This window comes from Paroedura picta, chromosome 18 (genome assembly GCF_049243985.1).
Source record: "Paroedura picta isolate Pp20150507F chromosome 18, Ppicta_v3.0, whole genome shotgun sequence".
NCBI lineage: Eukaryota > Metazoa > Chordata > Lepidosauria > Squamata > Gekkonidae > Paroedura > Paroedura picta.
In genome coordinates this window covers 18,079,938-18,103,901 of record NC_135386.1, presented here as the reverse complement: position 1 = coordinate 18,103,901, position 23,964 = coordinate 18,079,938, and the positions used below count along the sequence as shown (strand labels likewise).

General features: G+C 55.2%; 3 protein-coding genes across 7 annotated transcripts in view; 1 reads left to right on the top strand and 2 right to left on the bottom strand.

The window, feature by feature from the left end:
• The window catches only part of IQCH (IQ motif containing H), a 61,816-nt gene extending 60,104 nt beyond the window's left edge, over positions 1 to 1,712 (bottom strand). For 3 of the 5 annotated variants that reach the window (XM_077317396.1, XM_077317399.1, XM_077317400.1), the window contains exon 1: positions 1,607 to 1,712. In XM_077317396.1, the coding sequence (XP_077173511.1) occupies positions 1,607 to 1,648 (42 nt within the window). In that variant the 5' untranslated portion in view covers positions 1,649 to 1,712. The other 2 variants (XM_077317401.1, XM_077317397.1) reach the window with 2 other exon arrangements.
• Positions 1,701 to 13,051, top strand: AAGAB (alpha and gamma adaptin binding protein). Its single transcript, XM_077317406.1, has 10 exons — positions 1,701 to 1,859; positions 6,480 to 6,670; positions 7,839 to 7,935; positions 8,359 to 8,448; positions 8,797 to 8,880; positions 9,221 to 9,303; positions 9,414 to 9,507; positions 10,074 to 10,178; positions 11,433 to 11,482; positions 11,604 to 13,051. Exons 1-10 carry the CDS (start codon positions 1,793 to 1,795, stop codon positions 11,679 to 11,681), a joined length of 939 nt encoding a protein of 312 aa, XP_077173521.1. The 5' UTR covers positions 1,701 to 1,792; the 3' UTR covers positions 11,682 to 13,051.
• An 845-nt stretch (positions 13,052 to 13,896) lies between these two features.
• The window catches only part of SMAD3 (SMAD family member 3), a 37,248-nt gene continuing 27,180 nt past the window's right edge, over positions 13,897 to 23,964 (bottom strand). Inside the window, exons 5-9 of the mRNA XM_077318314.1 lie at positions 22,846 to 22,896; positions 22,072 to 22,284; positions 21,232 to 21,369; positions 20,279 to 20,423; positions 13,897 to 18,481 (exon numbers count right to left, since the gene is read on the bottom strand). Coding sequence (XP_077174429.1) covers positions 18,358 to 18,481; positions 20,279 to 20,423; positions 21,232 to 21,369; positions 22,072 to 22,284; positions 22,846 to 22,896 — 671 coding nt within the window. The 3' untranslated portion in view covers positions 13,897 to 18,357. The remainder of the gene's footprint in view (positions 18,482 to 20,278; positions 20,424 to 21,231; positions 21,370 to 22,071; positions 22,285 to 22,845; positions 22,897 to 23,964) is intronic.

Below are 23,964 nucleotides of genomic sequence, written 5' to 3'. Positions count from 1 at the left end.
AGCGGCAGAAATCTGCACAAGGCTCCCATGCCTGGATTACCAGAAATTGTTGTGTACCATGATGATTTTCTGCAATTTTCTCCTTTCTACACTTTGAACTACATATGGACGCAAGAGGAGGCGGAGCTCCCAACAACCAGCCCCCTTCAGGAAACCAGTAAGTTCATTCTGCTCCAGGCACCTCCAGTTAAAAAGACCAGGTAGGAGGGGACGTGAAAGACCTCCGCCTGAGACCCTGGTCCTGGGGAGCTGTAAAGAGAGGCTGTCGCTCAGTGGAAGAGCCCCTGCTCTACAAGCAGAATGTAACACTCCCAAGTTATAGCAGATTTCAGGTGGGCAGCCATGTTGGCCTGAAGCAGCAGAACAAAGTCTGAATCCATGGGCACATGAGACCAACAAAGTATTACCATAAACTTTTGTGTGCATGCTCACTATCAGGTTGTCTTCAGAGGTGTGCCTGCACATGAAAGCTTACGCCCAGAATTAAGCTGTTGACCTTCAAGGTAGCCCTGGACTCAAACTTTGTTCTGCTGGTCCAGATCAACACAGCAAACCCACCTAAAGGTCGCAAGGAATTATGCTGTTGGGTCTTTTTCAAGAGGCTTTCTGGGGCCATGCCAAACCAGCCCCTTCTTAATTCAATAATGACTAATTCATTACACACAATGCCTAAGAGGCTTTACTTGGAAGCAAGGCACATGGAGTCCAATGGCGTTTCCTCCTCAGTCATTTGAAAGGGGGCAATCAACACTTCCAAACGGGGGCTAGACCATCAAGTGGCCGCTGCTTATCACCCACCCACCCTGTTCGCATTCCCAGAGTTCTGCATCACAGGCCGCATTCACTGCTCTGGGGCCAGGCTGTTCCGCAGAGGGGGTGCTCTGACTGGAATGTGCCGCTGAAGAGGAAAGGCACCCGGACCCTGAGCCATCATGGAGCTGCCTTAAAGCAGAAGCTGACAATGCACTGTGAAGTGGAAAGGGGGCTAACAGGAAAAGTCCCCTGGGATCTGCAGCACAGCCAGAACCAGAACACAACTTGCTAATGGCCCAGCGCTATCCAGGAAGGAGGGGGGGGGTTAGAAAAAGGACGTTTATATAATAATAATATAATTAGTAGTAGTAGTAGTAGTGGCTTAAAGATTTGCTTTTCATCTCACCCTTCCTCCACGGAGCTCAGGACTGCAACCCTATCCCCCCACAACAGTCTTGCAAGGTAGAGGAGGCAGGGAATGCATTGCACCTCAGGCTGCACGTGGGGGGTCACAGGGCTGGAAAACACCCCCCCCCCGCAGAGCAAGCCAAGATACCACGGCAGTTCTAGCCAAGCCTTCCCAGCCACCCCCTCCTCTGCAGCACCAGGTACAGGGCTGGCCTGGGTGGGCTCTGGGTTCAAATCCTGCAGCGCAGCCCAGCTCCTCTCTTTGCTTGGCCTCCCTGGCAGGGCTGTTGTGAGGAGGGGGCGCAGGCTGAGCTGCCCAGGATGCCGAGAGCCCCCGAGCCCTGCAAAGGTGCCTCCTCCTCCCGCACTCGGGTCCTGGTCTGGCCGCAGGGGATGCCGGGTAGGTGGGAGGCCGCGGAGGCTCCTGGGAGTCTGGCCAACCCACCTGGGCGAGCAGCGCCCCGACCTCCGCCCCCGGCCCGGCCATGGCGCCTCCCCCCACGTGACCGCGGCCTTAGCAACGGGACGCGCCGCCCCGCCCCGCCCCGCGCAGCGCTGGTACGAACCGGAAGGGGCGGGGCCTGGGGCGGAAGGGGAAGCGTCGGCCGCCCCAGTCCAGCCGGAGGGCGCCATGGCCGTCCCCTGCGCGCTCCTCACCAGCTGCGCCGCGGAGTTCCCGGGCGAGGAGCTCGTGACACGTGAGTTGCCAGCTCCAGGGCGGGGGAGGGGAGACCTGGGCGATCTCCCGGAGCCCCCTGGAGGTTGGAAACCCCGATGGCGCTGCTTGGGGGGGGCTCTGGGCCGAGCGCTTCCTCCCTCGCTTCCCAGGTAGGGATGCCAACCTCCAGGTGGGGCCTGGGGATTGCCACTCATTTCCAGACAGCCACCCCCAGGCCTGTTCTCCGGGAGAAAATCAGAGCTTTGAGGCCGGGCTCTCTATGGCTCCCTCCAAAATGCTCCAGGCCTTTCCCAACCTGGGCCGGCAGCCTTACTCCCTCCAGCCCCCCCCCCAGAATTGCAGCTCCTCTCCAGCTGACAGAGACCCGTTCCCCGGGAGGAAACTGGCTGCACCCCCAAATCTCCAGGTCTTTCCCAGCCTGAATCTGCTAACCCTCCCCCATCCCCTGCTGGTGGTTGGAGGGGACCTGGCAACCCTGTTCCCAAGGGACCCTCCCCCCCGGGCATGCGTGTATCTGCTTGGTTTATGTAGAGGCTGCAGCCCATTATTCTTATCAGTGGGGCCTCAAGTGCCTTACTTACAACACCACTGTCCCCACTTCTCACAACAACTTCCTTATGAGGTAGGTTAGGCTGGGAGAGAAAGACTGGCCTTAAGGTCACCAGATAGCTTCTGTGCTAGTGTGGGAATTTGAACCCAGGTCTCCTGGTCTGACACTCTCATCTGTCTTCATAGGCCCTGGTTCCTTCCACTTTTCTGCATGTTCTCCCAGGCACTCTTTCTCTTTGTTTAATCACTGCTTTTTCCTGCACCATGTTTTCCATTGGTTTGCATTGTTTCCATTTGTTTGCAATCACATCAAATGCTGTTTTTTCTGCTGTGATTTGACTGTGTGCAAAACAATGAGAATGCTTGAAAGCAATAACTGCGGAGTTGAAAAAGCAACACACGCAGACAAAAAGCAGAGGAGTGAATTCTCAGCCAGGGAGAGAGAGGGTGGTTGGAAATGTTGCAATATCCTGCAAGCCGCAAAGGCTCTGGCCTGCATTTTTTGCCTCTGCCACCAGTTTGCAAGGTGACCTTTACGCAAGACAGTCTCTCTTGGCCTTGGGTGAAGACAGACTCAGATGGGTAGTTGAGTTGGACTGAAGCAGCAGAACAAGGTTGAAGCCCAGGGGCACCTTTAATACCAACAGATTTGCATCCAAGATGTGAGCTTTTGTATGCACACCCACTTCCTTAGACCCCATGAAATGGGAATTAGCAGTCCAGACTTACAGATAGGGGGTGAGCAATAAATTAGGAAACAGCATAATGAAGACGCTACACAGAATCAGGAACCCACCAGGAATAACAAGTTTCTGTTTCTCCCCCTTGAGCATTTGTGCCTTTATTTTGTTGTTGCCATCGCATCCCAGCTGCCTTATGGTGACCTCTCAAGGGTTTTCCAGGCAAGAGACTTTCATAGGTTTGGGGGTGTCCCACCTTTGGGTGGACCCTGCTCAGCTTCTGAAGAACTGGCCAGATGAAGCTAGCCAGCTGAGATCTCACACCTTTATACTCACCCTTAATTGATGAGTAATTAGCAGCAGCTGTGTGTCCTACTTTGCATATGCCACTGTGCTACTCTAGAGGAGTTCTTACCTTGATTCATCTTGAAGGAAACACATGGCCCCTTGGCTTTGAGGAGAATTTGGCTTCTGCTGCCCCCCCCCTCTCAAATGCATAGACAGTCTGTTAAACTGTGTGAATACAGCCTGGGCCAAGTGATAAGGGCGGGCTATAAAAATAAAGTTATTATGGTTACTTACTATTATTATTCCTGGAAATAGAATCAGCCATTATGCTGGCTGGTGCAGGTTATAGTCCCTTGTGGCATATGCAAAACAAGCAAAGTTTCTCCTGGATTGAAGGTTCTTTTCTGTGATGGAGAGTTTTATTTGGAGGCTTTAAATTGCCTGCAAAGACCTGTTGCTTAGATGCCAACGCTTCTTTGCGGTGGAACGATGAGGGAGCCGAAGCTTATTCCACCAGGTGGCTCTCCAGACACACGGAGGACCAGCTCTGATTGCACGCCTACCCAAAGAGAGAGGGGATCGCTCTGGCAGAATTGAACATCCTTGCGCCAGAGAGCAGGCTGGGGCCGAGCAGGAAAGCCCTCAGCTTTGAGAGAAAAGCTCTGCCAGGGTGGCTCTGAGGGCTGAATAGCCCAATTGGGAGTATTTTTACAAGTGTCCTACCCCCATGGAGTCAAGAGCAACTGGCTATTAATTTGCAGAGGAAACCCCCCCCCTCCCAAGTGATTAATCTTACTGCTTCCTCAACTCCTGGATTACTGTTTTAGCACAAAGCCAGGCATGCAAAGAAGATGGAAATGCATCTTGGAAGCTTGACAGGGCAGCTCACGCAAGTTATTTAAATACAAAATAATTATAGAACAGATTTAAAATTCAAAAGAGGAACAGACAGAGGAGGTCGCGAGTGCAATCTTCAAAGGGCTTGTTTGGGTGGGTTTGGGCAGGGGGGCCTGAAGGAGTTTGACATGATCTTTTAGCCACAAGCGTTTTGCAAGCCCCACTGAGCAACGTAACGTCCCGCAGGACGCTGATCATGCTACATAGAACGTTCCACCAGGCTGGGGCCAGACCCCAAAAGGCCCTGGCCTTGGTTGAGGCCAATTTTATTTCTTTAGGACCAGGGGCCCTAATCAGATTTAGAGCGCTGGACTTTGATGTCCTCATGGGGACATAATGAGTCCCTGTCCCTGCTTCATTTCTGGTGCTCTTCAACTTAGGAGAAAGGGTGTGTGTTTGTGTGTGTGAAAAATCCTGTCAACCATTTCCAATTTATGATGACCCTTTGAAATAGTGCCCTCCAAAATGCTCAGCTCTTTCTTTAGTCTTTATTCAGGCCATCCCTCTCCGGTTGTGCCTTTCCTTTTCTCCTGCTGCCTGAATAATAATAATAGTAGTAGTCATAATAGTAACAGTACTAACAATGACTGCTCCTTTATTTCTACATCCCCCCCCCCTCCCTGGATGGCTTCTCCCAGTGGCTTTGCATCTCGCAGGGACTCTTTCCTTCTCATAACGTGACCAAAGTACGACAGCCTCCGTCAAGTCATTTTAGCATCCCAGGAGCATGCAGGTGTGATTTGACGAACGCTTGTCAGGTATGCTTTAGGCCCACCCTTCACTGAGCAGGGGGTGGATGAGATGGCCTCTGTGGTCCCTTCCAACTCTAGGGCCCTGTCATTTAGTAGAACCCACCAATTTGTCGTGTCTCTGGAGTAGCTCTCCTTCCAGAAAAAGCTCCTGGCCGCAGTTCTGCACCTTGCCTTCTGGACGGGGTCTCAGGATCCCAGATGTTGCTGGGAGCAGCCCAGTAGACCAGCTGTGGCTTTCTGTGCAACCGCAGGCCTCAGGAGTCTGGCCCTGGAGACGCACCAGAGCCCTGCGGTTGCCAAGTGCGTCAGTCGATTTTTCTACAACAACCACAGGCCCTCCCCATGGTCAGGAAGATCACAAGAGAAGGGCGGTTTCCAAGCCCCCGTGTCTTTGCCAGGAGAGCCGTTTTATGGAAAGACACGGGGGGGGGGGGCCACGCAAGCGTGGGCTTTGAAGCTTCTCCCCAAATGGGTGCGTTCTCCACAACCAGATATAGAAAGGTGTCATTAGACAGCCGGTTTGCGCTACAGAGCTCTGCTGTGTGATCTTTTAATTTAAAACACAAACGGCTCAAGAAAGGAAATTCCCAAAACGGCGACAATCCGAACACCTCTGCTCCAGGGCTCTGGGAGACCTGTGGGTGTTTCTACGCCTCAGCATGTGGGAGAGTTTTAAAAAGAAATTCTGCGGTCAGACTCCCTGGGAAACTTATGCTGGAATGAATTTTGCCAGGACTCCCTTGGTCAGATGCATGAAAAGTGTGCACTTTTGTTTTTAAAATTATTTTATTCATGAATGCCCCTAACTTCCTTCCTTCCTCCCTCCCTCCCTCCCTCCCTCCCTCCCTCCCTCCCTCCCTTCCTTCCTTCCTTCCTTCCTTCCTTCCTTCCTTCCTTCTGTCTTTGTTTTCCTTCCTCCCTCCCCTCCCCTCCCAGTGGGGACCCAAAGCGACTTACCTTGTTCTCCTCTGTCCCGTTTTACTCTCCAAAGTCACCTTTGGGGAGGGAGCATCTTCCCATACTCAGGGCGAATGTGGGAGGGGAGCGACTCACCTTGAAAGCAAGCAGGCAGATCTCGCCGAAGCCATGGTGAAAACACCGCAGAAGGGAAGGTTTTGACCTGCACGCTGGTCCTGATTGAGCCGGGGCCGGGGCTGGGTGGCAGAGTCTCTGCTCAGCCTGCAGGAAGTCCCAGGTTCAATCCCCGGCATCTCCCATTAAAAAGGCTCAGGCAGGGGATGAGGGGGAAGACCTCTGCGTGAGACCCGGGAGATGGGCTGCTTGACCTTGCTGGACTAGGTAAGTGTGCGTCTGATTCAGTAGGAGGCAGCTTCATGTAAAGAAGCAGCCTGAGTGTGGTGTGAGTTGTGTGTGTGTGAGGGGGGGACATTTCTCAGCACCCCCCCCCCCATGCCAGGGCAGAGATTCCAAGTTGCCTTCCTTCAGGTCTCTCAGCATTTGCTCCTCTTGCAGGGATCATCGGGGCCGAAGAGCTTCCTGCGGATGTTTCCCCAGGCGGGGGAGCCCGGTTTTACCCCTGGACGATAGACAATAAATACTACTCTGCTTCCATCCACCTGTGCGTCGTGCCCAATCGGTTTCTCGTGACGGCTGAGATCGCGGAGTCCGTGCAGGCCTTCTTGGTTTATTTTGACAGCACAGCCGTGAGTACCTGTTGGGGCTTTCCCAGTTGCCTTTGAATGCTCAGAAGCCCTGGTGGAGATTTGCTGGTTTCTTTCTTCCTCCTTAATGAGAACCCAAAGCGGATAATGCGGTTCTCTTCTCCATTTTACTCTCGCAACCACCCTGTGAGGTAGGTTAAGGCCTATAATCCCCCAGCAAGCTTCTGTGGCAGGATTTGAACCTGGGTCTCCCGGATCTTAGTCTGACGTTCTCACAGCTACACCAAAGTGGGTCTCACTTTAGATAGGAGGAGTTCATTTCTGCTTTGTACAACGTGACAGGAGGTAGTATCAGTGTGGCATCTTATTTGAGTATTTTATACTAACCTTATTCGTTAAAACCCACAAAAATCCCATTGGGGTCAGTTTTTTAAAAGCGCCGCTTGACAAGGGCTCACTGGTGGCAGAAAGTTTCCAAGTTTAGCTGTGTTGTGGCAAAGGAAAAGGTTTGTTCGGCTCTCAGATTCCACCGTGCTCGTTAAATCAGGCCTGCGCTAATTCTGATATTCCCGTCGCTGACTAAATACAGCAGCCACACCTCAAGGGAGACGGAACACGACTCCACGTGCTCAAGGCAGAGTCTCATCCCTCCGCCAGCGGATGACAGGAGCTCTGCATGCTGGCCCCTCTCGGCTGCAAAGCATCTGGGGGGGGCAAAGGGGGCCTGTCTCCTGGCTGGAGATATCGCAGCCCTGCTCTTTCTCCCTGGGCAAAAGTTGTTGGCCAAAGAGAAGGAAGATGGCTGGCTCAGCACGTCTCGCCATTTCCTTCTCCCATCAATAAGGCAGGAATTTCGGGTCTAATTGGAGCGGCTGGATGGTTGCTAAGTGGGTAGCAATTACAGGATGGAAGGAAATTGAGTGCAGAGCAATTGGGCAACGGCCTCCAAGGCAGCAGAGGCGAGTTTCGGATCCAGATGCCCCCCCCCCCAGAAAGGCTTGGAGGCGAGTTCAAGATCCCATCCGATGCGTGGACATTTGGCCCCTGTCTTTCAGTTAAGGCAGCTCTTGCCTCCAGAGCCAACCTGACCTCTTCCCAAACCTCTTTGACTCTCAGCTTTGGTGTTTGTCAGAATTACCCATTTTCACTCATCGTGTTTTGCGGGAGGGGAAATACATAAGAAGCCCCAAAGTCCCGTGTCTTTTTGCAGGTATCGGGACTGGATGGCGTCTCTTCGTGGCTCCCCCTCGTGGAAGAATGGCTGCCAGAAGTGATGATCTTGGTCTGCGACAGGGTTTCCGACACCGGTAAGTTTGCAGCCCTCATGAAGGCAAGAGCCCAAGGAGATTGGGTTGGAGGGACTGGAGCCCAGTGGTGGATCCTCTACTTGGCAGGCGGAAGGTCCCTGGTTCAATCCCTGGCAGCATCTCCAGTTAAAAGGGCCAGGCAGGAGGGGATGGGGAAGCCTTTTCTCTGCCCAGGACCATGGAGAGCAGCTGCCAGTCTGACCTTGATATGCCAGGGGTCCGAATCGGCATAAGGCAGCTGCGTTTAGGGATCGTCCCTGGCTCAATGGGAGAGCCTCTGCTTGGCAGGCCTGCCCGTGGTCTTCATTTTGCCCCTCAAATCAACAAGGGGCTGCTAGCATGTCTGGTCGGCAGAGCAGGCTTCCTTGCAGACGCCAGAGGGAAGGCCCTCCTAGGAACCCAGGCTCTCTCTGCTTGCTCCAGGGGTCAGCCGGCAGAAGGCGCAAGAGTGGTGCATCCGGCACAGCTTCGAGCTGGTGGAGCTCAACCCGGAGGAGGTCCCAGACGAGGACGGTAGGATACAGACGCTTTCCTGGAGGAGACTTCAGCCGAGGGGGGGGGGGGATTGGGCAGAAAAAGTCCTGGCTCTGCTTGAGACCAGACACGCTTCCCTGGGGCCAGAGATCACCAGCCAGTTGGCATTGCCAGGGCACAGTGCTCTTTGAGGGGACATTTCCCAGAGTTTCATAACAATCCCCCCGTTAAAGCTAGTATTTCCAGAAGGTTCTGTGTGTGTTGAGTGCAGAATAACTTGATTTAGACGGCCAAATTCAGGTATTGTGGGGGGTCCTGGAGCGATCACCTTTCTGGACTTGGCCTCCGTGCCTTTCTGAAGAGAGTTCGCTACCTCCTTCCTTTTAGATGACTTCCCAGAGTCCACCGGAGTGAAGCGAATCGTCCAGGCCTTGAACGCCAACGTCTGGTCAAATGTGGTGATGAAGAATGGTAGGTCCCTTCTCTGCTTTAAAAATACCACTACTGCCTGCGTATCTATTTGGTGCGTATCATGTAACTCTCTGCTGCGTATCAAAAAGCCAGAACCTGGGTTAACAATCCGTGGCAAATCAGACCTTACTGTGGAATAGGCAAGCCACAAGTATTTACTGGAAGGGTAAATATTTACTGAATACAAGCCAGTTTTCTCCAGCTTTTATTCTGGCTTATGCAGGTCTACTGGAGATCAGGTGGGGCGGCAGGAGCTGTGAGCGGAGAGTCCCCTGCAGCCTGCTGATCTTGGGGCCAGCTCCTCTTGCACGGGGTTAAACGAATCGCTTTTTCTTTTCAGATGCAAACCAGGGCTTTGGATTCCTGACGGCCTTGGCCGGTGCCAACCGCATCATTGCGTCCGGAAGGAACGAAGCCCCGGAAGTAATTGGCAGTTCTTCCTTTTGAAACATTAATGGCTCATGTTGTCTAGCCTTGACTTGCTTTGCCCCTGCTGTCAGGACTGACTCCTGCTTCTCTCCCTCCCTCCCCAGCCGAATCCCTTGCCAGAGGGGAGCGCAGAGTCCTCGGTGGGCACAGAAGGAGAGGCAACCCATGCCAACGGCTGGCAGGTGGAGACGGTCGCAGGTGAGGGATTTGTGCTTTTCGGCTCTCAGTGGTGGGGCAGCTTAGAAACACGGCGTGAAAGCCTCTGTGCCAGAGGTGGCCAAACTGTAGCTCTCCAAATGTCCGTGGACTACAATTCCCATGAGCCCTTGACACCATGGTCACGATTTGGCCACCCCTTCGCTGTGCTTTCTGGTGCCCAGATATGGCCTGCAGCAAGCCCCCGGAAGTGTGGTGTGTTGGATGTGGGTGCAGAGCCCCTGTGATGGATCCAGCCGGCTTTTATGTGGTTGGAAAAGGGAGGAGGGGGAGGGGAGGGGGAAGGGAGGGGGAGTCCCCCTTGACTAAGAGAGAGCCTGAGTCCTGCACAGACAAACAGCAGGTGGGGTGAAGGCTGTAGCTAGGAGAAAAACGAAGGTGAGATTATATGGGGTGGAGCAACCTGGCCCCATCTCAGCCTCTTCCCTACCTTGTGGGGCAACACCGCCAGTTGGATTGTCGGTCCCACGCTTTCGTTCTTTTGTCGCTCAACCCGAAAGGACAGCAACCGGGCTCCCGTTCTCAGCGCTCCCAAATTCCTTCCACAGATCCAGTGCTGGACCTGGACATTCAGGAGCTGGCCAGCCTCGCTGCCGGAGAGGGAGACCTGGAGAATTTTGAGCGCCTCTTCTCCAAGCTGAAGGAAATGAAAGGTGCGGGGCTCCATCGTCCCTCGCAAGAGAGAGGTTCTCTGGGAATGAGTTTCCAAGCTTAGATTCTCTTCAGGTTAACTCGGACTGGCCTTTGTGTTTAGGAGGGGGTAGGCTAGAAGCGAAGGTAGAACAGAGGAAGCTCACTTACGCCACATCGAAGCTTTGGTCGGTCAGAGTCGGTATCGTCTGCTCAGGCTGGCAGCAGCTCTCCAGCCTCTCAAGGAGAGATCTCCCACATCACCTGTTACCTGGTCCTTTTTAAACTAGAAATGCCCGGGATTGAACTTGGGGCCTTCTGCATGCCAAGCAGATGCTCTACCGCTGACCTACAGCCTCTCCCCGAAGCAGACCGGCAGAAGCAGGGTCTTAAGAGTGCATCTCTGGCAGCACAACTAATGCTGCATGAGCCAACTGAGGGCAGGGGTGGGGGGAGCTGCCATAGCTGCTGATGTTCAGGCTTCACGGTGCAGCCCTTCTTGCCCGTCAATGGTTGCCATGGAGACAGTGCTGCAATTTTGACCCAGAGCCCTGCTGGGTCAGGCCAGTGAAGGTCCATCTAGTCCAGCCTCCCGTCTCATGCAGGAGTTAACCAGTCCCTCTGGAGGGCCAACAGCAGGGCAGAGAGGCCGAGGCCTTCCTCTCTGGCAGGGTCTTGATGGTACCTTTTTTTATTATTATTATTATTATTATATTTATATTTATACCCCGCCTCCCCCCGAAGGCTCGAGGCGGCTTACATAAACCCGTCCCCTAAAACCATAAAATGACAATAAAAACCAATGATTTACAATAATTGTAACAGCGATGGCGTAGCCTACTCATTTGCTCTCCGCATCCTCATCTACGGTGGGGGGTGACGCTCTCTACCACCAGTTTGTGAGGGGGGGCTGATCTTCTTTCCGCCCGGCCTCAGTTATAGGCCTGGCGGAAGAGCTCCGTCTTACAGGCCCTGCGGAATGCTGGTAATTCCCGCAGGGCCCTCAGCTCTTCCGGGAGCTCATTCCACCAGGTTGGGGCCAGGACCGAAAAGGCCCTGGCCCTAGTCGAGGCCAGGCGGGCTTCCTTGGGGCCGGGAACGACCAGTAGGTTAGCCCCCGCAGAGCGTAAAGCCCTGCGGGGGATATAGGGCAAAAGGCGGTCCCTCATATATGCTGGGCCTAGACCACGGATGGCCTTGAAGGTCAAAACCAAAACCTTGAACCTGATCCGGAAGGCGACCGGTAACCAATGCTTTTCTCCTCTTCCCGCCCACAGAAAAGGCAGCCACCCTCCCTCGGGAGCAGAGGAAGCTGCACGCAGAGAAGGTGAGAAGCGCTTCCGGAAAGGCGTGAGGTTCTGAAATGTCCTGCTTGTGTGCGTTTCAGAGGGCGGTCCCCCTGCCGCCCATCAACATGGCTGTGTTTTCGGCTGCCCTCTGCTGTGTAGGTTGCCAAAGCGTTCTGGATGGCCATCGGAGGAGACAGGGACGAGATCGAGGGCCTGTCTTCCGAGGAGGACAACTGAGGTCTGTCGGAGGCCGCGTTGCGGAGCAGACCGGGATCCTTCCCAGGCCAGCCGCGGCCGTTGGGGCTGCCTTCCCATTTCTCCTTCGGCCAAGGCCCGCCCCTTCCCTCAGAGACTCCAGGAAGACTACCCGCGCCCTCTGATAATGTCCCACGGCAGCCAAAGCAGTAGGCGGCTGTGCCTCTCTTCCCTGTGCCTGGAGTCGTTGACGGCAGCAAGAGCCTCCCGGTCCGAGAACTCTTAAACTCTGTGTTTCCCGGCTGTCCTTTAGCCCCACGGCCGGCCTCTCTCGGTGTGGCGGGAGTCCTCGCCCACTCCGTTGCCCCCCTTCTTGCATCTTCTGTTTCAGAGCAGAGGCTGGCATCCGGAAGGGAGCTCCGGGGCATTTCCTTTTGTCAAGAAGCGCGAGGCCGGGAGGAGTAACCGACAAGACCGAAAATGCATTTTTGATTTTCGTTTTTTGACGTATCTGCCATCCTTGGGGCCAGCATGGAAAAGGGAAATGTTTGAAAGGGGGGAGGGTCTTGGCCTCTGGCAGCTGCAAGTAACAGCAACGAGAATTCGCTTGTGTACAGTTCCAGTCTTTGAGTGTTGGTCATGCGCTGTTTGTGTCCCAATGAAGTGTGACGCTTCGGCGTGTCTTGCACCCGGTTCCCACAAGCAGAGGCCGAGTGTTTTGAGGACTGCAGCCCCGTCCTCGAAGGCCGAGTGCGGCAAAGTGTACCGTTCCGGGGGGGGGGGAGCAGACGGCCCAGTCCCGCTAGAGCGTTGTCAGCGGAGGGATGGGGGGCAAGACTTGGAGACCATTCAGCCAATGGGTCTGAAATCACCAGGGCAGCTTGGTGGATTCAGGGTGCCTCTGAGTTCTCCGGGACACTCACCTGGGTCCGGAAAGGTATCGCGGTTCCGGCTTTGGGGCCGGCTGAGCGTTTGGGCAACAGGCCGGTTCTTTAGGGGAGAGGCGGTTTTTCACGGCCCAGACCCTGTCGCTGGAAGAACGCGATTCCCTGACGCAGGAGCCCCCAGGCAAAGAAAACCTTTCTCGCAAGACTCCAGTCAAAGCACTTTATCTTCAAGCTTAGGTCTACTTTAAATTTACACGGAGGTAGAAACACTAGCTAGGTGCGTGTCTAAAAGGCACGGGAGCCGTCCTCCTTGCGGCTGTGGTAAACCAAGGCCCCGATCCACCAGAACGCCTTCTGCCTTCAGCGAAGAAGGCAGCCACAGAGCTTGTGCGGAAGGGCTTCCCAGTGGCTTGCGTGTCCCCCCCTCCCCCTGTGGCAGGGGCCAGGGGCCCCGTGAATGGCCCCCCGTCTCTTCATGCTTTTTGTGCACGGTAAATGAGTTGAATAAAGTCTGCTTGAACCACAGGTGTGAACTCTCCCGCTCTGGGCTTCTTGGCGAACAGAGGGGCTCTCGGACTGGGCGAATCCTCGCGAACGGAGGGGCCTGTCAGTCAGGGAGGAGAAGGGAGGGCCCGAGCAAGGAGGGGAGGGATGCTTTGGCATCCAGCCTCAGCAACCTGTCAGTCAAGCCCGAGAGGGAATACCCAAGCAAGAAGGAAACTCGATTCTAGGGTGGCAGAAACAATCCAGGGGCAGCCGTGTCAATCTGAAGCAGCACAACAAAACTGGAGTCCAGGAGCACCTTTGAGACCAACAAAGATTTATTCAAGGCGGAGCTTTCGTATGCCTGCACGGATTCCTGTTTTGTTTTTTTTTGGGGGGGGGGTGCATCATCTGGATGTCGAACTGGGGTCAGGTAGTTGTGAGTTTCCTGCATTGTGTAAGGGGTTGGACTAGATGACTCTGGAGGTCCCTTCCAACGCCATCATTCTGTGCTTCTGATGGGTGACAAACAGACCCAGCAGCAGCAGCAGGAAACCCTCCCCTTCTGTGTTCTTCCTGCCTAAAGTCCGCGTAGGGAAACATCCCTGGAGAAATATTTGCTTGTGTGTGTGCATGTCTAAGAGTGACTATAGGGGGGTCTCTTTGGGGCCTGTGTCATTTGGGTGCATCAGGAGCCTGCCCAACCTGCGGCCCAGGAGTTCCCAACCAGAATCGGCTCCGTTCCCAGGTGGTTGCGCCACACCCCAGAACTGCCCCTAGTCACGTGACCGGACACACCCAGCCCGTGGGGTCAGGGGAGGATCGCTCCTTGATCCGGGCCCAGCTCCCTCCTCCACGAGGTCAGAAACGAGGGGGGAGAAGGGAAGAGCGGTCATTTAAGCGTTTATTTAGAATGGACAAAGGAAAAAAAGCAGAACGTACATTTCACAGGAGAAAGGAAGAGGGCTATGAGCGTTACAAGAGCGAGAGGCTTAATAAACTATACGACAAGTAAAAAAACAAGCTTTAAAATACACTTTCCAGGTATAAAATAGAAAAGTCGGAATCCGGAGGCAAACAAGAGATGCAGCTTCTTTTGCTCCCGCAAACCGAAAGGCCAAACACCTGTATCCGAAGGCCCATGCTTCGGGGGTGGGGGGGGGGGAGCTGCAGCTTCCTCGAATGGGTAGCTGCGAGTAAAGATCAGACTCGGGCATCTGTTTGATGCACGAGTTGACTACTGTGGATCCGTTCCTTTAGCCGTGCCGTTCTCCTTGGGTGCACAGAGGGCCTTCCCTCTCACAAACAATTATTCTTTCCCCTGGAGAGGAAAAGCTGCTGCTAGAGGAAGAGATCTGTGGGATCCTCCCCGCTGTCCACCGTTAAGCCACCTCAGACCCTGTGCCCTGGAAGCCCCGGGGGCGGGGAGACGATCGCTCCCCAGTACGTTCCTCTTCACGGGGGACGCAAGATCTCCACTCAAGCGCCCTCGAAAAATAAATTCTGGTGGGCGGCCGTGTTGGGCAGCAGCAGCAGCAGCAGCATGGAGTTTGCCTTGAAGACCAACCAGGGCCCCGCAGAAGCTGACCCCTTGAATACAACTTAGCTGGTCTTCAGGAGGGTCTCACGGGACTCAAACTTTGCCCCATCAAGAAAATTAAAAGGGGGAGACGCTCCTCAGCACCGCCCAGCGGGTTGCACGAAGAGTTCAGCGTCAGTAGGACCGGGCATGTTTTATTTGTCAGCAACTCCTTCCCAATGAAGCCGCTCGATCTCCAAGCCCAAAGCTGCCCTTCCGGCAAAAGTGTAAATATCCGAGTCCTCAGACTGCTTAAAGAAGCTACGTAAATAAGGGAACGTAAGACGAAAAGTATATTTCAAAATGGTCCGCTACAGTATAAAAGAGTAATAGCTTCTCCCTCGACCCTAGAAGAGCGTAAACCTTTGGCCCTCCCTGCCTCTTGACCCTACGATCAAGCTCCCAGGGTACTTTGCCGTCAGCACTACAAGTAGAAACCGGCCGGTGGGGGGGACACAAGGGAGAGCAATGCAAAAACTTTCTCTGGATTGAATTCTTAACTTGCCACCCCCTTACACTGGCACGTCTAAGCCGGCTTGCTCCAAACTGCTTTTCCAGCACCTTTTCAGGCGTCCCCGGTCAAGCTTGGACTTCTCTTTCCAGATCTTTCCTGCTGCTCCCTAAATACCAAAGCGCCAGTCTCCCTTCTACAAGAAGCAGGAAGGCAAAACACGCACGCACACACGACGCAGCTCAGGTCAACACGTTAATCAAAGAGACAAAAGCCGGAGCGTTTCACCACAGTCATCGGGAGGAAGGGGGGCTCCACACGGTCCTCTGGATCCACCCCCCAGCAGCAGGACCAGGGGAAACGGGCGGAGGGTCAGGCGTCCACCTCTTGACAGCAACAAAAGCGGACAGGACCCTCCAACAGCAGCCGAGGAAGGCCGTCGAAACGGATTTCGAAATGGGGAACACGCGTGATCGAAAGAGGTGTGCAAGAGGAACGGTTTTAAATGCTATGTGAGAGCACAAGCCCCAATCCCGAAGGCTGAGCTTCATCAGGGCCAAGGCTCAGCCCCCGAACCTGCTCCAAATCCCAGGAACCCGGGCACCCTGACCCGGAGAGAGCCTTCCCCCCTCATTCGCCACCCTGAGCATCTAGGCCGAAATGTCTGACTCCAAACTCCGCACGGCAGGGGGATGAGGAAGGTCCACCGCCAAGGCCCGAGCGCCTGTAGCTGCCTCTGCATTAGTGTCAAGGAAAACGGGAGTCACTCAGGCCTTCCAGGGGAATGTGGAGGGTTCACGGAAATCAGAACGCTCTTCGGAGAGTACAACAGCTGCTCGGAAGCACAACTCAGACCGGCAGAGATCTTTCACATCACACACTGTCGTTTCAACTGGAGACGCCGGGGATTGAACCGGGGACCTCCTGCACACAGGCCAGATGCTCTGAACCACAGACCCCTCCCCTCTCCCTTGACTGTGGCTGGCAGATTAAGAAGCCCCCCGGTCCCCCAAGTGGGGCAGAACTTCCCTGTTTATGCTCATGAAGTGCCATGCCGGCCAGAAAACGGAGCGTGGGGTTCCAAGTCTTCCTCCTAAGTAAATCTGGCACCGGTTCTCCCAGTTTTGCAAAAGCTGGGGGATTCTGCACCTGGCATTGTAAGGTGGCACCCCCCCCCCCCCATCACCACCTTCCCCATAAGGCACGCAGGCCCTGCTACCTTCCACAGGGAAGGGGGAGAAGAGCGAGTCTACCCCGATGGAGTCAGCTGCCTTCTTGCCTCTTCCCCATATCTGCTCCTCCCCAGATCTGGGGGAGTGGGCCACAGACCCAAGGGTGGGGGAAGCCCCCCTATCTCGTGTTTGCGGCTGTGTCTCCGTCAGAGGGACACCACCATCAGAGGGTTGCTGGCAACATGCTTCAAGGCACCACGAACGCCTTTATGGCCACAGGTCAGAGACCCTTAAGTGCACTTACGGAAGTGGTGCTGGATCGCACCTTCACAAGGGGGGGGGGAGAGAGAAGAGCACTTCTGGCAACAGAAGTTCCATGAGAGCCGGGGTGCCCAAGAGGTGCCTCTCCAGATGTCCATGGACTAGAATTCCCATGAGAACATCTGGAGAGGCACCATTGGGCCACCCCTGAGCTACAGGAAACTGATCCCCAATCAATAGTGTTTTCAGGGGGTCTCCGTCTCGTTCTGAAGCAGCAGAACAAAGTTTTGAGTCCGGGGTCCCCTTGAAGACCAACCAAGCGTGAGTTGCCCCAGGTAAGCGACCGCCACAAACAAAAGCTCGTCTTGTGAGAAAAGAAGAAGACCTGTAATCAGTCGCAGAGGACAGGGTTTCCTATAGCAAATCCAGCCGGTTTTCCCGACTTTCCGAAATTTCTCATCATTTGGACAAGCAGCAATCGGGTTCTCTCCTGCCCCTCCCCCCCCCCCCCCCAAGACTTAAGCAGGCTGAATTTCCTACGGACCACGCCTGCAGGGTAGCCTTTCTGTTGAAACAACCTGGGGAGGGAGTCATCCCTCGCAGAATATTGAATTTAACCGACTATGCAAAAAAGGATTAACTCTGATTTCCAAGGGTCAAATGTTTTGCAAATTCCACCACACTGCCCTGGCCAAGGACCTCTTTGAACGGCTTTTAAGCAGCTCCTTGAGTTATCCAGTAGTTGCCACGAGGGATCTGTCTCCAAGGCAATCCTCAAAAAAAAGTCCAGGCAGGTAGCCGATAAGCCCTTCCAGAGCTGGCCCCAACCTCTGGCGAGAGCCGAACGCATCATCTGCCACGCTCACCGGCTGACTAGCCGTCCTGGGCTATGAAAGAGCCGGGAAAGAAAAGATTTTGTTGTGCGTTCCTCAAAAGCCCTCCGGTGACCTAGACTGGATTAGAACCGGGGGGGGGGGGGTTCTCATGCCCTGGTTTTGTAACACTGGCCAGTCTCCAGATGTCCATGGACTACAATTCCCATGAGCCCCTGCCAGCAAACGCTGGCAGGGTCTCATGGGAATTGTAGTCCATGAATATCTGGAGGACCACAGGTTGACTACCCCTGCCCTCAAGGAGGACCAGTTGAAGCTCCCCACGCCACCTCTAGACAGGGCGAGGGGCGAGATCCGACTTCTGACGGGGACTCCGGAGGCCGAAGCAGCCTCAAGGCAGGCAGGCGGTCGTGGGCCTGGAGGACCTTGTGCGCTTTGGATCCATCCCGGTGCCCAGACTGCCGCAGCGACCAAGAACGTTTGTGCTTCTCCTGCTGCCGGAAAGGAGTGACTCCCCCTCCTGAGGAAATAGTTTCATGCCAGCTCTTTCCCCCTTAATTCGTGTCCCCCCCCCACCCCCGGGCTGTGAGGGATGGTTTCCTTGCTGTCCTGAGAGTCATCTAGAAGATGGCCACGAGCAGACGCGGGAGGAATATGATGCGTTTTAGCCGCTTCCTGAGCTGCTGCCGCCCCCCCCCAACCCACCCCCAGGGCAAGGTGATCGCAGACCCCCAAAGGGCGCCTTCCCAATCTCGCTCTGCTAAACTGAGGTCCGTTCCGAGGGGCTGGCCTGGCAAGGCGTCTTGTGAGCGAGGGCCGCCTCATAGTGTCAAGATGAAGCGTCCGCCCGCGTCTGCAGAGCTCCCCCAGAGAACATCGGCCTGAGTCCGAAGGCTGCGGCCTCCCGGCTGCCGGATTTCCCGGGGCCTGCGGATGGTTTTCCCTTTCGAAATACAAGCGGGTCAGTTCTGGGCTGTCGGGCCCTTGGCCGGGCGCTGAACGGGGTTCTCCGCGTGGAAGTCCTGGCCGCAGCCCCAGCCGCGGGCTCTCCTTTAAGACACGCTGGAGCAGCGGATGTTGGGGGACCCCATCTGGGTCAGGACCTTGTCCAGCCACTGCAGGGGCCCGTTCAGGTGCAGCTCGATCCAGCAGGGGGTGCTGGTGACCGTCTGGCGCCTGCGGAGGACAAAAGAGCAATCACTGCCCTGCCGGCAGCGGAGAGAAGGCAGGACTGTAAGCAAGCAGGCAAGAGACGCCCGGCGTGACTTCACCTGTTGGATTCCTGCCTGTCTCGGAGCACCTCTGCCAACCTGCCAACCCTACCTCCGGACTGCGTGCTCGGACTGCTGGCCCTGCCCCATCCCGAAATGGTGCCCTCAGGACTGCACCCCAGCACCTTTCCCGGCCGCTGGCTGCCTTCTCCGGGGTCTCTCTGCGTGCCAGCCAAATCCGTTCTGCCTGCTCTATAGTCTTGAAAGAGAGGCGCCACATAGGCTGCCAGGAGAGGTGGAGATGGCTGTGTCCTGCCGTAGGATTGGGCGTCCCAAGCACCGCTCCGACAGGGCCCGCCCTTCTGCTGCCTCCAGAGAGCAAAGAGGGGCAGCTGAGCTTGGGGGGGTGGGGGGGACGTGCTCAGGCAGAGATAGAAGCACCGGAGGAGGGAAGGTTCTCCCGGCACTGAAGTGGCCGAGCCACGTCGGGAGAGCGAGCGCCACTTCCCGCCGTCTGCTGAGACCAACGGGGCCCTATTTTTCCTCTGCTCCACTCAGCCATCTGGATCTTGTTAGGAGCTGGGGCCATCGGCCAAGGCAAAATGCCGCCTGGGCGGGGGACTGGGCCGCTTTCAAAACTAAGTGAACTCCAAACATCTGGAGAAGTGGAGAAACGGCGCGGAGTCACTCGAGAGCCCCCGGCTCCAGCTCCCACCCCCCCACCCCCGGATTGCTGGCCGATCCCAGGAGCCTGACTGGCCGGGCCCCTCGGAACGGGACCTTGGATTTCGAGGCGCAAAGACGGAGGAAACCCTTCGCGGAATAAAACTCGCAACTGAGCGACGGCCGGCAAGGCCAGAGGCATTCAGAGGGGGTGTGCCGTTGGTAGCCTCCCCCCCAAATCCTGACCAGGGCCCGACCCTGCTTAGCCTCCCAAATCGGGCCAGCCCAAGCCAACCCGGGCAGGAAAGCAACCCTCTACCCCACCCGACTCCCCAGCACCCAGCTGTGCAGGGGGTTGGACTAGATGACCCATGAGGTCCCTTCCAGCTCTATGATTCTTTGATTCTATTCTATGATTCTGTTTTAGTTTGGGTGCCCACATGCCTCCTCCCCTGGCCACAGACGGCCCCTCCTCTTGCTACCCTGAAAGAAGACACGCCTGAGATGACGATGGAGAAGAAAGAAGGGATGGTTGTTGGACCCCGTTCTTCCCTACCCAAAAGAGTCTCAAAGCGGCTTCTAATAGCTTTTCCTTCCTCTCGCCACAACAGGCACCCGATGAGGCAGGTGAGGCTGAGAGAGCTGTAAGAGAACTGCTCTGTGGGAAGAGTTCTAAGAGAACTGTGACTGGCCCAAGGTCCCCCGACCGGCTGCCTGGGTGGGAGGAGTGGGGAATCCCCAGATTACAGGCTGCCGCTCTTAACCATGACACTACGCTGGCTCTCCCAGAAGCATGATTGAAAACTCAAATCCTCCCAAGCGTCTCTCAACATACCGAGGATTCAAGTCCTGCCATGACAGAGAGAAGATCCCCAAACAAGCCCCCTGCTGGGGGACTCTGCAGACCTCAGTGGTAGCTGAACTGCAGCAGCCCCACTCACACAAGCACACCCACACAACAGGCACCATCTCCTGCGGGTCTCTGTGAAAAGCGATGAGTGGGAGAAAGGAAGGGGGAGGGCCAGGACTTGGGGGAGGGGGTCCCAGAAGAGGCAGGAGCCAGGATCCGCCCCTGGGCTGCTGCACAAAAGGGCCTGACCTGTATTCCGCCCCCCAGCCTTTGACAAAGCTCATTCGGATGGTGCACATTCGGGTCAGCTGGTAGACGGCCTCAAAGCCCTGGTTCACGGACTGGGCCAGGAGGGCTGCAAACTCCTGGTTGTTGAAAATCTTCAAGTTGCAGCCTGTCGGGGAGAGAGAGAGAGGACAGCCGAAGTCAGCGCGTGGCTCTTCGCCCTCCGCCTTACGAGGGACGGGATGCAATGCAGGCCCAAACCATGCCATGCACTGCACAACTTCCTTGCGCTTCAGTGGCGTTTCCACAGACAGAATACAAAGCCCCCTCCCCCCTCCCCAACACACACACAAAGGGCATTCTTTGTACAGAAAGTGAAAAGCAGGGGACTGGAATCTCGTTTTTCTCTGCGGAGTTGATTTTCTGCCTCATCCCTCTCCGGGTGGGGAACGGAACGTCAAAACTTGAGGTCCTACTCTGGTAATTTCCGCCAGTCTCTTCCGGAGCTTTCCCCAGGCATCACCCACATGCTTCCAAGCGGCTCTTAAGCCATGAGGTCTAGAACAGGGGTAGTCAAACTGTGGCCCTCCAGATGTCCATGGACTACAATTCCCAGGAGCCCCTGCCAGCATTCGCTGGCAGGGGCTCCTGGGAATTGTAGTCCATGGACATCTGGAGGGCCACAGTTTGACTGCCCCTGGTCTACAACCTTGAAGGGCTTTCTTTGTTAGTTTAATAAAAGGCGTGTTTTTGAGAAAGCAGACTTTTGCTCCCCAAGCTACGTCCTGCGCTTTCCCGCTTGGCTTGCGGCAGAATCTCAGGACGCCCCCAGCAATTCTTTCTTGGAAAGCGCACGGGGGTTGCCAGGAAAGCCCCAAGCAAAGATCTCGCCCATGCACAGAGTCCGCATCAGCATAGCGGCAGGTTCGGCACAACCCAGAACCACGCGGAGGAGGAGGAGGAGGAGGAGGAGTTACCTGGAGGGATCTTGCAGACCGTGGCTGGGTGCCATCCATAGCGCTGGTTGCAGTTCGGAGACTGGACGAAAATGGCGCTGTCGCTGAGGCACTCCGCAAACACCTCCCCGCCAATGTAATACAGCCTCACTCCTCTGCCTAGTAGACAGAAGACACCGGCATCAGCCCAGCCGGCAAAGCCTGTGGAATTCACGGAGCCAGGACCCTGCCTTATGCTGAATCAGGCCATTGGTCACTCCGGGCTCCTCTGACTGGCTGCCATTCTCCAGGGCCTCAGGATGAGGAGGTCTCTCCCATCTCCCCCCTCCCCTGCCTGGCCCTTTTAATTGGGGGTGTCGGGGATTGAACCGGGGACGTTCTGCATGCCAAGCAGAGGCTCTGCCCCTGAACCACTGAGGTCTTTCCCATCCCCTCCTGCCAGGTCCCTTTAGATGTTGCTGGGGATTGAACCGGGGACATCCTGCATGCCAAGCAGAGGCTCTGCCCCTGAGGTCTTTCCCCCCAGCTCCTGCTAGCTCTCTAAACAGCACCGGGAAATACATCCCAGCCACCTGGCCTGAGGAGGCTTGTCTCCAAGAATGGCAATATTTATTTCAATACATGTGCTCATATAAAACTTTAAAACGTCAACGTATATTGTGCACAAACTGTTGCACAAACCCAAAACATTTTGACACACAGACAAATGGCAAAAAACCCAGAAAACCTAATTTGTTTCAACCCCTCTCGGGGTCTTCTTCAGGGGTCTAACATTTAAATACACTCATGTGAGGTCATAGCGGCGACTGTAGGCCGGCAGCCAATCCGAAATGGATAGAAAGATCTCGCCCTGCACGTTACCGATGTGCCTCCGGGTGAGCTCGACGGCCGCATTGCGGTTCACGTTCGACAGCAAGCCGAGGCAGAAGCGCTCCGAGTTGGAAGGGTCGGTGAAGCCGTCCACGGTCATCGAGGGCTGGGACGCGTAGAACGTCTCCCCGACGCGTTGGTTGAGCTCGTAGTAGGAGATGGAGCACCAGAAGGCGGGTTCGCAGTACGTGACGGGCTGCAGGTCTGCGGAGGGAGGCAAGTAGCGAGTCGAACCAGGCGACGTGAAACCGGCACGGCTCGGCCACCCGTTTTTGAAAAGCATTCCCAGGTTCACGTCTCCGTGCTTCCCGCACAGCTCCTCCAGTTCGAGGCTCATGAGAGAAACTGTCTGAGCCAAAAGATGACCTTTCCCTCCCCACAGAAGCTGGACCGTTTGCCAACATCCTGTGGGCTCAGCTGGAACATTCCATTACATCACAGCAGCTCAGCCAATCGCGACCGTGGGCTAAACCCTGGGGTTGCTTAGCGTGCTGCAGTGTAGAGAACTACAGCATGCTGCTCCCATCTTGCGTGCAACTGTAAAGGTTTTAAGCCCTGGTTGTGGAAGGTTGTGCCCCCCCCCCCACAGACACAAACCCACAGAGCACTGTCAGGAGGCAAAATGAGCCAGATATCCATGTTCCGAGCCCATGCAATATTACTGGAATGGCTCTGCAAAGCCGGCTTGCTCAAACCTAGGAGTGAGCCCACCAGCCCACCTGGCACCTCCCGGCAGAATCGGCCCCAAACGGTGCCCGTCCTTACCCAGATTGTTGTGAGCAGGGGACATCGGGTTGGGAGACAGATTTGGGGAGCCTAAAGGACACACAAAGCAGGAACCATCAGGCAAGCAGACGGAGAGGGAGAGGGAGAGCAAAGCAAAACCCCACGCCATTTTGGAAACTGATCTCGTTCACCCACAACAGTCCTTGCAGGGCCAAGCAGAGCCATGAAGGTTTTTCCCATCTCCTCCTGCTTGGTCCTTTGAACTGGTCATGCTGCTGGGGATTGAACTCTCCTACTTTCTAAGCAGAGCCAGCCACTGAGGTCCAGTCCCATCCCCTCCTGCTTGGCCCTTTTAACTGGAGATGCTGCCGGGGATTGAACCGGGGACCTCCTGGCTGTCAAGCAGAGGCTCTTCCACTGAGCCCAGGCCCTCCCTGAAAACCCAAGAGCACCAATATAAGCTTCCTTCCGCCGTTAAGTGCAAACCTTTCATCTGTTTACCTGTACAACCTGCTGTGCTCCTTTGTTTAACTAGGAACTATGATGCACAAATACAGATGAGGAAGGGGGAAAAAATGGGTTTATCTTCCCTTTCTCAGTAGCTGCGATTACTTCTACACCATTAGTGCCCATAATGGCAGCATTCACACGTCTTTTAACACAGTTCATTAAACCATGTTTAGAACTTTTCTTCTTCAAGTTGTGCGTCAAACACACAACCCCGCCGAGTTCTTTACCTCCTTGAATAATTTTTGCAATTAACCAAAAGAAAAAGAAAAGAAAAAATCTTCCAGGGATTTCTGTTTTTGAAAAGCACGAGACTGTCTGGAGTTAAAGGAAAGGGCAGGAGAAGAGACACAATTTGACACATCGACGGGGCTCACTGAAGATAGACGTCCCGAGCCAATGCAAAGCCAAGGAAATTATATCCCCAGAGCCTGACCACGTTGCCAATAATTGCACAGGCTGAAAGTGTATTTCCAAGCAGAGCCGTACGCTGGGCCCACCAAGAGCCGTCTCCCACCCGTACCATTACGGTGGACGTTGGTCAGCCTGTCACTGCTTCTTTTAGAACCCCCCATGCATCCTTTGGCCTAGCCCTGAGCAAGCGTTTGGAGACAAACAAGCCAACAAAAGTTGCTCCAGAGTAAGCCTTCC